A 12,244-nucleotide genomic window follows, 5' to 3' on the forward strand; every position below is an offset into this window, starting at 1 on the left:
ATCCTCATACTTGTATGGCTGCTGGTGTAAAGTTGTGTGTGTGTGTGTGTGTGTGTGTGTGTGTGTGTGTGTGTGTGTGTGTGAGTTGGTTTTTGTTTTCTTGCTAATTCCAATTTTCATGGTTTTGTTGTTTAGTCTACTATTTTGTGTATGTGTGTGTGTTTTTTATTATTTTATCCTCTTCTGCATATACTACTTATTTGTTCTCCTTTCTTGCTTTTTTAACTGTCTCTTTCAGGTTCATTTTCGAACTGTTTTGACTTTTAATTCACTCTACCTGTCTGTTTTGTTTCTTTTGTTTTTTTTTGTATGTGCGCCTTTTATCCTTCACTGCACCTTCCCACAAGAACCGTCGTGGTACGTTGTAAATCCTACTCAATAAATGGGCATTGTATGTATCACATATAAATTGTACAAAAAACCTATCCTACCACAAGGAATGCATTTTACTTTTAACACCTCTTTTATTTCGTCCGCTTTCCCACTTTCTTCATTTCAAACTGTTTGTCTTTAATTTTTCTTTTTTTTGGATTTGTTTGTTTTGCGAAATGTGTATTTTATCGCATCAATATAATATGTACACACACTCATACATACTGTGTAGAAAGTTTGTGGTAAGTATTTTCCTTTTCTATTGTATCTATTGCATCTCTCCCGTCTGCTCTCTTGCTCTCTACAACAATTCGCTATGGTGGTGTGTTTATGCAAAAAAGAGTAAACTCCAAACGACAGAAACTGTCAACTTTTGCTACGGAGTCTTTTAGTACGTTTGAGTGTTTGTTTGTTGTAGTTTTTTTTTTAGAACACAGTTTAGTTAGTAGTAGACAACATGAAAAGGGTGGAAAGAGGGTGTTAGGGTACTGGTGATGCTGGTGAAGCTAGTGTGCTTTAGTTTAATAAGTGAATACGTTAGCCTCGATCGGGGTTGTGTTAGGTGGTCCGGAACAATCGGGGTGACACTGTGGACACAGTTTTTGCAATCGAAGGCGCGTCGCCTTCGTCGTCGTGTTGCACTAATTTTGGGCGCAAAAATATTGTACAAAAATATATGTAACGCTTCTGTACTATCTTTCTCTCTATCTCCGCTATTTGGCGCTGGTGTTTCGAATATGCTTTGCAAGCTAATAATTTTGAGACGCCGTTGCAGTACACGATCTTGTCTTATACGCGCATGTGGATGGGGAAACTCTTAAACTAAATGTGATCAAAAGTACTCTTCTACACACACAGAGGACCATCCTTTTTTTTCGGGATGCGAGAAGGTGAATAGGGCCGCAACAGATCAAAACGTTCAAAACTAATAATACTAACATACACCGTATTCATCCGCAGAGGAAATCAAATCTCATCCATCCCACAGCTTACACAGGCGCTTCTTCTACAGTGAACAATGTGTTTAGTCTTTTAGGTTTTCTCGCCCTATTTTAATGCACCGTTTTTGCTACATCCTCTCCACTGGGAGTAGTTGTGTGCGGGGAATGCGCATCCGCATCGAATACTTAATTTCCTCATGTATACGCTACGTTTATATCACAATGAAAAACTCAAATTACACAATATAGAATAGCTACTAGTACTATTACTATTACTACTGCGCTACTGCTAATACCACTACTACTGGGCCACTGGGCACTGGGTTCGCTTGCATTTCCTATTCCCGGCAAAATTGGATGGCAACACTCGCATCAAACGATGGTGTGGCCGCCGACATACAATTCATACAATGCTAGTGTGTTTCAAATGTGCATTGTTGTTGTTGTTGTTGTTGTGCGCTACTGACGGTTTGTTCAACATACGCTAAACGAACAATTCCCTATTGCGCTAACGAGCAAAACAAAAAGGCAAGACACTTTCCTAGTTGCGGTTGCTCTGTGTGTGCTTTCTTCCCATCCGTGTGCGTTAGCTCCTACCGTTCGGTGATGATTGGTGATGATACATTTAAAGTAATACTTCGTCGCACAGCTCCAAAATAGGTTAACCTTATTTGCTTGGCAACGATTTTAGATAGATCAAGGGGCAGGCATAATTATTTGTTCTTGCTTTTTCCTATTGCTTTGCGATGCCTAATTGCGATAATGTGATAATGTGCCGCATGCAGCACTTTTCGAACCATTGTTTGCTCTCACTTTCTGCAAATGTGAAACTATATGTATCATCATTATTCGAGACATAATTTCTACTGAGTAAGTATGATCCGTACAGCAATTGGGTCAATCAATAGTTTCTTAGCAAAAAAATACATTCCTGATTGTATGACTTTAAAGATCTGTAAACAAAAGAATGATAATAATACTACCGAAAACACGGGGTAGAAATACTGATTTTGAACTTTAGCACAGGAAACTGTCGCACTTTTCTGCGCACTTTTTACGTTGATCTATAACGAGTCAAAGTGTAAAGTAATGAATTATTACAATCTCTTTCAGGTAGCTCTAGCAGGAGAGCAATCTAAATACTATTATCAAGCAGCACTTTGCCCGCTCAAACCGCATCACGAATGAAAGCACGGTCCGAAAATACACCTCGTATCAGCAAGAACACTTTGGTGATGTAAATTAATCTCCAAAAATTTCTACTAACACAAAATCACGAGAAATTGCTCAGGAATCGTCAAAATTAGACTAAAAAAAAGGATCGCTGTTGAACGCGTTATTCCTAAACGAATTGCACTCTGCCAGTTAAAGTTATGAACATCCAATAAAATGACCAAAAGCAGATGACGACTTCTGTTGCGCATCACTGTGCTGATCCCCGACCAAAGGATAGTGATCCGAGAAACGATACAAAACCGCTGATCACCGGATAGAACTACCGTGATGTGTTTGTGTGTAACTAAACCGAGAGCAAAACAGACGCCACGTACAGTTCATTCCCGCTCTAGTTTTCATGACTACCGTCGATGAGGGACTCGTGCTGCTCCTCTAGATCCGGTATTCGTACAACGTTCGCTTTCCGGCAGTTCCACAGCCGCCGGTACATAAGCTTGCCGAATTTTAGCAGCGGATCACAGTCATCAAACTTCACCAGAAAGGCCACCAGCACCAGCGAAAGGAACATGGGCAGTGAGCCGAGATAGAACAGTAGCGGGTAGGTTTTACCGTGCAGCACCATGTCGAACAGCATTGCCAGCGGTATCTGTAGCGATATGGCTACCGTGCCGATAAGGGATGACGTTAGAAAGCAGCCCCTGTGTGCGGAAAGGCAAAAGAAAGAAACAATAATAATCAATAATTCACACGTTAAAGTGACCCAATCAAAGGCCATTCCCATTGCACCTACCATAGCCACAGTGCTTCGGACAGTACCGTGCCGATGAGCCCGTTCAGAAACAGAACAATAAACTGTCGCCGAGAGGGTAGCTCGAACACTTCGAGCTGGGAAAAGTTTAGCACAAAAAGAAGCGGCCACAGCAGCAGCAAATTCCACAGCCCCACAAAGCCAAAGAACAGGGGAATGCTGATCTTTTCTTCCGTGTCGCTTTTACGCTTGACTAGCACCAGATAGGACGCGTAGAAGAATGCACTCAGCAGGGCGAGCACGATGCCGCGTGACATTTTCGGCTGATCGATTTCCGACATCGAAACCATTACCTGCGTAATGAATCATGAGTCACATATAAGCTCGAGCCATAGCGTTTGGCCTTTTCTGTTACAGCTACACTTACCGCACCGGAAATGCTCAACATCACGGCGAAACACTTCGAGAAGGTAAACTTATCGCCACAGGACGAAGGGAACATGGCGGCAAGAATGAGGGTGAAAAAGCTCGAGCTAGAACTGAGCAGCGTTACCATTGCCGTTTCACTCGGCTCTAGTGCCAGCTGGAACATGTAGTTGGCAATAAACCACTGAAAGAAAAGGAGAAAATGGGAAGAAGGAAAACGGCAATTAACGTAATCATATGCCTTATTGCAGGTCCACACAGCCAATCCCACACAACCGTTTTGGGGTGGTGGCATCACCATCTTACCAGCACACAGAAAAGTAAAGCCGTTCGAGCCGTTTTGTGGTGTGATTTTTGTCGATGAACTCGCAGACTGGCTGCGTACGAGAGCCGCGACATCAGCGCTTCGGACGCTTCGTGCGGAGACATTTCGCGTACCTCCGCCACCTTGCTGAACCGTACGCTGCGTATGCTGGAGTCATCGCTTTCCGTGCCGGACACCTGGGCGTCTGTTTTGATGGGGACGAATGAGGAGTCACTCTGCATAGGGAGGGGAAAAGAAAGCAATAAAACAAACGTCCATTGTGTGAGGCGAACGAACGATGTAAGCGGGAGGCGGTCTAACTCACCAAACTGGACGTTCCATTAGCGTAGTATCCTTCGTCCTCCTCGATCGTGTCCATCAGCTGCGGTGGGTGGACAAAACGAGCCGTTAATTTCTATTCACGATGCAGTGACTTTATGGGCCCCGTCAAGGGAGTGTGGAAATACACATTAGCCTAATTCTTACCGAGTAATTCCCATTGCGGTTGCAGCTCTCCTTCCACGGTGCTATCAAGCCGAGCACTATCAGGTATATGGTGAACATAGACGCCTTGAAGTACGTGCAGAAGAATGGTTTGTCGTAGTTTTCATTTTCGTACAGAAACTGGAAACGATGATGCAAAAGTAGGAGGAAAAAAACGAGGAATCGACATTAAATTATTGCCACACGCCTATGGGCGTTCTCAGGGCGCCAGAACAATCCAAACGGGGCAAGAAACCCCACGACTAATTAAAACGGGGGTGAGATGGTGGCGTTGTTTTGCTATTACCGACCTTGGTTAGTTCGCTCGACGAAACCCATATAATATCGACCAGCACCAGTAACACTATTCCGAGCACTAGCTTTTGTGCTTTGTTTAACATGTTTTCGCCCTGCTCGGTTTACGCACCACGTGCACCACAACACGTGGTATATCGTGGTCTTTTGGGGGGACGGTAGCGACGATCGGTTAACAAATGTCCACTGTCCCCTTCTGGTCGCCCTTCCGCTACCAACTCTGGCTATCTCCTAAGAACTTTACTTCCGATCGTCTATTATTAGCGACCTGTTTTGATACCGTCCTATAGCGAGCGGGTTAGCGTGGATTTTCTACGAACATTCGTCATTTCCGGTGCGTGTGTGTGTGTATGTGGTTTAAATTCCTGCGTATTGTTAGCTTATTATTCGGGTCCTGTTTTCCCCCTGTAATTGATCCAAACAGATGATTTTGTTAGTGACAAATACATGATGCGTTTCATTGGATTTTGAAAATAAATATTGTTATAGAATGGCAATACCGCTTGCCCGGTGGGCACTGTTTATACAATTTATGTTAAACAACGAGACAATTCCAATCCCGAAGAACATATTAGTGCCCCTGTCATTCAAACCAACAATCAAACTGTTCCGTGGTGTTATCAAAGTAACCATATGTTCACCAAAATTTTCACCGCTGCGCAGCATTTCACATTATCACCAAATCACCATGTTCGTGCTTTAATTTTCATCGCGAATTTTCCCACCGAACCGATGTCTGCCTGTGCTACAGGCCGAGTAAAAGTAAGTAATTACGGAATCCTAAACGAAAACACATCCAAAAACGTACCACCACCGTCACAATAATTTCCCGGTGTTTACACTTTTCTGAGGTGCTTGACCTCGGGGCAACACTGCTTCCAGAGATACCGGTTGGCATTGGAGGCATTTCGCGGTCGTTTATTATGCCCTGCACCAGGCCCACCACGAAACAAGCCGTTTTTTGTGCTGTTCGCGCGACTATTTGCACAGCTCAGCTCAGTTGATCTTTCTCGCCCCGCAATCAGCAATACCACACCACACAACCAACCCAGCCGGCCCAATGGAGGAATGGAGGAAGGGACGAGATATCAATGTAAACTTTGACGGGCAAATTACACTCATTTAGTGTGTCACTGCACTGTTTTTCGTATTGTTGTTTTCCACTGGTCTCGCACACGCTGTTTGTGTGTTGCACGTACTCTTGGAGCAGGATTTCGGGATGAGGAGAGGCACTAATTTATGTCCCATATGATATGCGAGTGACAGCCTCAAACAACAAAGGTTCCAGCTCCGGGAGCAACCGTGCGTGTGTGTGTGCGCGTTGTGAGGCCGGGGAAGAATGCTCCGGGAGTGAACTGCGACGTGCCGGGGGTTGGTTTCGCTGTTATCGTTCTCCATCCACCTTTTACGACTGGCGTCATCGTGACGTTGGCTGCTGCTGGCGGTCCCCCGAATTCAGTGAAACGGCGGAATGTTTACTTTGGCGTGACGTAGCCTCTTCCCCGGAATATCACGAGAGTCGCACCGAGTCGTGCCGATGAACGCAGAACGCCGATAAAGGGGCCGGTGGGCGAAAAACACGATGACCCATCACTTCTAGCCAACATTGGCACCTTCTTCTTTCCCCTCCCACAGAGGGAAAGTACAACGATATGCGTAGCACCGTTCGATATCCGTCACGATATTACATCGATCGGGGACGACACTGGGGAGAAAACTACGATAGTAAAGCTAGAATCTAACTCCGTCATGATGCAAAACCTTCGCAGATGACCTCGAGTACTGTGCTAATGGAAAATGTAAATAAAACCCATCGGCTACCAATAGAAGAGACACAAACACACTCCATCGACGACCGTATGGAAATGGGAGGAAGATTTTGCACACAACACTCGGCGGCGTCGTAGCACCAGCAGCAATCGTAAGTACCCGATCGGTTGAATGTTGACTTATGTAACGGAGGAACAAACCTTCGAGCACAATTTATCCTAAAACAATTCACTGGGACACTTATACGAACGATAAAACATCTAAAACCCGGGCGATAGTGCGACTTCGACGAATTATTGTTATTTTTTTGCCAGCGACTGTTGTGTCGAAGTTACATGCCCCCAGCTCTGCAATGTCGGTGTGAAAGAGAGCGCAGCCGCGTATGTTGACAAGGCTGTGTTGACGGATTGAAACGGGCTTGAGAGATGAATTTGAATTCCATGTCAAATAATGACCGTTATTATTTCGATAATTGTTGCAATTTCGTTTTTATTGTTTACTTTCAATGCAGAGTAATATGAATAATTGATATTGTATCCTGAAAACAATATATTTTTTATTGTATTTTGAAGGGAGAATCATAAAAACGGTGGATTGATAAGAGTCCAGTGTGCAACGGTTCATCGCGCTAGACATTTGATATTTGATTTCTGGCATCCCTTCGGGAACGGATTTTTTTTAAAAAATATAGCGTGTTTGGATAGGAAAAGGTACAATGAATGCATCTTTTAAAAGCTTTATTAATCATAGTAAAAGGTAAGAAATATAATTGTTAAACAAAGAATAATTAATCTGTTGAGTAATTTCATATTTTTGAGTATAAACCGATATTATTTAGGCAGGAATGGGAGCTTGCTCGTAAAAATCGGGTTCATCTTCTACTCCTTCGTTCGGTTGACTGCTGTCCAGCTAGAATAAATCAATGTGGTCAGGTGTCAGGTGTGATGCAATTGCATAAAAATGGGCAAATTAAAATGCTTACCGCACGCAACTCAAGGGATGAGAAAAACTTCTCCATCTGTATCCGAATCGGCACCATAAATATCAGAAAGGATGGGAATGCCATTGCAAATGGTGATGATTTGACGGCTAACATAACGGCTAACGCTAGTATCTGTATGAAGGTGAACAGATGCATCTTCCACGTTCGAACACGTCGCACAAATGGCACTTGTGGATGATGTTTGACTGGCATCAGGAACAACCGCAATCTGTTTGGGAAAAGCCAGCAAGATCATTGGTCAAATGCTCACTGAACAGTTTTCCCTGTCATTTGTAATGCTTACCGCTCGAACAACTGCACTCCGCTCATGGAAGCAATGCCCAAATAGAGAAAAACACCAAACAGCACAGACATCGGGATCAGGCGCAAGATCGGAGCCATCACTACTGAAAGCCCCACCAAGACCGATACCACAAAGCCCGATACTCGTTGCTCCTTCACGTCCGCGATGTGTGGCTTATCTCCTGGTGCATGAGTCCTGTGGAAAAGGTTCTCCGATTAATCTCTGCTTCTACACTCAACTTCAGTTATAATCTTCCTACCTAGACATGATAGTAACGGCTGACACGTGTGATACCGATCGGACCGTAGCAGCACTATGCCACGGCATACCGAAGAACCCACAAACGGTGTTAATGACACACAGCAACACAACGTCCATGTGCAAACCGGAACCTTTCTTCAGTCCTCGCTCAGGCTTATCGACGATCAGCTCCGCAATGTGTGTCTCCATGAAGATCAGAATGTACATCAATAGTGCGGGAATACTTGCCAAGAATGGCAACCAGCTGGGAACGCCACCCATCGGAATAAGCCATCCACGGCGTGTTTGATCGCTCGGTGAGAGACCCTCGGGTACGCTTAGCTTCTCCGTGTACACCTGTGGCGTCATGTAGTCAACTAGTACGAATATGGCGATCGAGATCGGCACTCCAAAATCACCGAGCGCACGTCGCGCAGTACGCCCCAGGAAGTGTGAGTTACGGAACAGCTTCAGGTAGTAGGCCAGCGAGAATGTACCAAACATGAGGATGGTGCAGAAAAGCGCCGTGTTTGGTTGGTTTCTGGGCCCCCTGGCATCTTCCGGAATGAGCAGGTGATCAATGTTTGAGACGAGTCCCAGCGTTCCATTCACGACCATTGTTAGGTTATTTTCTAGCAATCCAATCGAAGTAGTGCCATTGCTCACCTCCAGACAAGGCATCGGTAGAAGGGGCGCAACAGTAATGTTCTTGTACACATACTCAGACAGCAGTGGATGTCGAACATATACAGATACAAGCTTTATGGTGGTTTCAAAGATGAACAGTAGCGTGATTAGGGCGGAAAAGATTTCCTGCGTAAAGCGAGTGAACATTCGCACGTACACACTACCCTCGAACGCGGACACGAGCAAAGCGATCACCACCAGCCAACATCCAACATACACGCGCACCGTAAGGAAGTTGAAGTCGTTCGAGATACAGAACTGATTCAGTGCCTCATCGAACAGGACAAGTGGACCGGTCGTTCCAATAATGAGCAGAGGCTGTCCGGCAAGCAGATGAAACACCATACCGAATATCGCATCTGACAGCAAAGATTCTGAGATGCCGATCAGATTATCGGTTTTATCCGAACACAACCCTCCGAAGGTGATGGCCGTTGAGAGGGCCGCAAAGTACATGAAGATGGTCGCCGCCAGCGTCTCCGTGTTGAGTCCATCCATAATGTCGCTCTTGTACATCGGATAGCGACGCTTGATGTCGTTGATCACTCCACCCCACAGACGGTTGGTCTTCTCCAACGGGTTATTGGGCGGTTTCTTCCCATCACTCCCACCATCACCACCACCACCACCAACCGTCAGGAGCTTCTTCTCCTCTTCGCTCGTGACCAGCCGTGGCTGCTTACTCACTCGGATCATGTCACTTTTGGCCTTGAGCTCCTCGAACGGCAACAGTGCCTGACGCTCCCATTTGCTCGGTGGCAGCACGATCGAGTCTTCCAGGAACTCATCGATCGCGGACAGGAGCTCTTCCCGATCGTCCGCCTTATAGGCGATGTCGTGGAAATGCTCGTTCGACATGAGTGTTGCAATCGAGCGGCCAACCTCATGGTAGTCCAGGTCGGTTTTTTGAGGCCCGAGCAGAAGGAACAGAAAGCGCACGGGGATCGGTACCTCCGTAATGCTCGGCATCGGGATACCTTCCGCCAGCCGTACGAAGGCGATCGTTGGCTGCTCGAGAAAGTCGACCGCACCGACGAGGACGGTCGTCGCTTCGGCCCCCTCGGGAATGCGCTTCAGAATCGTGCACATCTTGATGTCTTCCTGGGAGGAGGTGTAGGATTCGTCGTTGATGTTGAGCCTCATCTCACTTTGGCCACCCTGGCCATTGATCTCGACTACCGGTATGATGCGTGGTTTTCTGCTGTCATTCTTCATACTCTAAGCGTTGGTGAAGAAATATGAAGATTGTAATAAGCTCGAAATTTTGAAGTACACATTGGATAGCACAATGTCCAAAAAATATGAAAGTATCACACTCACCAGAATGCTCGTGAAGCTGCTTAACCTTCGCCTCGAGTCGTAGAAGATTCCACCGTGCGTATTCTCGTTGACATGCCGATGGCGCAGCAGCAGTGCCCGCACGATGACCGGCTTATCATCCTCATGGATCAACTCACGAGCGACCATCTAAAAGAAGGAAGTATTTGCTGTTGATACCTCCAAAAACGAGCACGCTACGTACTCCTAACGAACCTGCTCCACCACACGATGCGCAACTATGGACAAGTCATTTGCTTCTAGGTTCATCAGGACGACTCCCGTCTCGAGACAGTGGCGTATATTCAGCAGTGAGTGAAACGACAGGGCGGCAACGTGTGGCCGGCCCCACCGATCGGCTCCCTCCTCCAAGTTCTCCTCGTACTTTATCCAGCGGGCCGTCTGCTTCCATTCCTGATTTTCTTCGCTGCCCGTCAGCTCGTTCAGCTGCACAAACACCTTGTGGTTCGTATCGTTAGTCTTACTCGACTCATTGATTTGGGCGCATGAGCTATTGATACTTCGGCTGGCGTTCTAGCAAATTGTGAGAGAGAATAAAAAGAATAACAATGACTAAGTAACGTAAACTTCATTTGTTGTCGTACATTATCCCTGCAATTGTTCTTTCATCATGGTAATTTTGTCGCTCAGAAGTTAGCAAAAATGTAGCCATGGGCAATGCGTAGCTGTCACATGTCACGTGAGCATAGGACTAACGATTCTGAATAAATTCCGCTGTCAAGAAACGACAAGCAGCACTTACATTAATGTAGTGTCTCGCCAGCAAACTCGATGCTATCGAGCTTTTACGTCTCATTGAACCGTCTGCGTACGGAATATCGAGGAAATGAGCCATTCTTCACTTGCCACTTACACTTCACGAATCACTAGAAAAATAAGACGTTCGTTTGTTCTAAAATCTAATCAACTTGTCGATCTTTACGATCTTGCTTCACGAAGCGACGCACCCGAACTGATCGATCGTACTGGCCAGAACCGGCAAACCTTTTTCAATGTTGACCAGGCTCGCCAATCGGTGGCGTCGCGGTGCCAAAATACACGTGACAACCGTGTCGGGTGCATCACGAAATGTTAATATCGCTAATTGAGTAACGCCCTGCAGACCGGCAGATTTGGACACTCCTGGAACCGGTAAAGACTGTGACGGTGTGGTTGTAATAAGTGAGTGAGATATCAAATAAATGAGTGAGCATATGTGTGTGCACGCAACACGCTTTGATAATGTGTGACGTATCAATTAGCACCTAGGTACGAATGTGGCACGTTTTGCAATGAAAACAGCACACACAAGAGTGGTCTCTATTTTTGGTGCTCGGCGAGCGCCTTCAATTATGAAGCGCTGGAGCGTCTGGCAAGGAAAGGTTCTATTTTAAGGGCTTTCAGGGGTAATGGGGAAATCCCGTCACGAGACGTTTTTGATTCCACAATCAAACAGAGGAAACCCCTTGTTATGTAAAAATGGTTAATATTGCACGACGCGTCAAAGGATGTGAAATTGGAACTGGAAGCAACGTCCAGAGTATATCTTCTATATCTGTATATGGCGAGTGTATATGCCATTCCTGTTTGAATCCATTCCATTGTTTTATGCACCAGAATAAAAATTCCATGCGCATGTTACAGACGTACGTAGGATTACAGTGCAAATAATAAATGTGATTAAATTGATTGTGTTTGGTCTTAAGTTCAGATCAATTACGTATTATGCGTATCGTTATCGAAGCAGTGGTGTATGTATGTAATACTCACTCATTGTGTAAAACGAACACGTGACTTGATGGAGACGCCTAATGTTTTATAACCCCTTTTCTAATATTTGCATTGGTATGTTACCGTTTTGTGAATAATTATTAAGGAGTTTTTTGATAACTTTGTTTCATTGTTTCTCGTTTTTGTAAGACACATACATGTAGTAATTTCTGAATCTACCTTCCTTCCTATAATCTAAAACTTCTACTTGCAGAAGACGAATGCGAGAATTTGGGATTCAACAGATGTTTCAATGAGGCAATATTTTAATCAAAAAATAGAGAAGAATCACTAATAATTTAACTTCATTTCAGTAATTAAAAATCTTTTTACGATCAACCGTTTGAAAATAACCTTTCAAGATGGTCGTTGCCACCAAATGTTGGTTCCATGACATCAATTTTTGACT

At 45.0% G+C, this 12,244-nt stretch overlaps 2 protein-coding genes across 9 annotated transcripts; both read right to left on the reverse strand.

Annotated features, from left to right (window-relative positions):
* Positions 1-1,250: 1,250 nt before the first annotated feature.
* Positions 1,251-6,878, reverse strand: LOC121594280 (solute carrier family 35 member F5). Of its 8 annotated transcripts, none has more exons than XM_041917369.1 (8): positions 6,736-6,878; positions 4,762-5,170; positions 4,454-4,591; positions 4,293-4,349; positions 3,970-4,203; positions 3,665-3,847; positions 3,280-3,590; positions 1,251-3,187 (listed from the first exon to the last, which is right to left on the reverse strand). In XM_041917369.1, the coding sequence occupies exons 2-8, from the start codon at positions 4,849-4,851 to the stop codon at positions 2,878-2,880; spliced, it is 1,323 nt and encodes a 440-aa protein (XP_041773303.1). In that variant the 5' UTR covers positions 4,852-5,170; positions 6,736-6,878; the 3' UTR covers positions 1,251-2,877. The 8 variants fall into 8 exon arrangements, with proteins under 8 accessions (XP_041773303.1, XP_041773310.1, XP_041773309.1 ...); XM_041917376.1 differs by having other exon boundaries at positions 6,695-6,878; XM_041917375.1 differs by lacking the exon at positions 6,736-6,878 and adding an exon at positions 6,587-6,669.
* Positions 6,879-7,257: 379 nt separating this feature from the next.
* LOC121594279 (anion exchange protein 3-like) lies at positions 7,258-11,121 on the reverse strand. Its single transcript, XM_041917368.1, has 7 exons — positions 10,829-11,121; positions 10,282-10,599; positions 10,069-10,215; positions 8,081-9,966; positions 7,822-8,016; positions 7,518-7,746; positions 7,258-7,444 (listed from the first exon to the last, which is right to left on the reverse strand). The coding sequence occupies exons 1-7, from the start codon at positions 10,919-10,921 to the stop codon at positions 7,370-7,372; spliced, it is 2,943 nt and encodes a 980-aa protein (XP_041773302.1). The 5' UTR covers positions 10,922-11,121; the 3' UTR covers positions 7,258-7,369.
* Between the last annotated feature and the right edge of the window lie 1,123 nt (positions 11,122-12,244).

This window comes from Anopheles merus, chromosome 2L, assembly GCF_017562075.2.
Source record: "Anopheles merus strain MAF chromosome 2L, AmerM5.1, whole genome shotgun sequence".
NCBI classification, from domain to species: domain Eukaryota; kingdom Metazoa; phylum Arthropoda; class Insecta; order Diptera; family Culicidae; genus Anopheles; species Anopheles merus.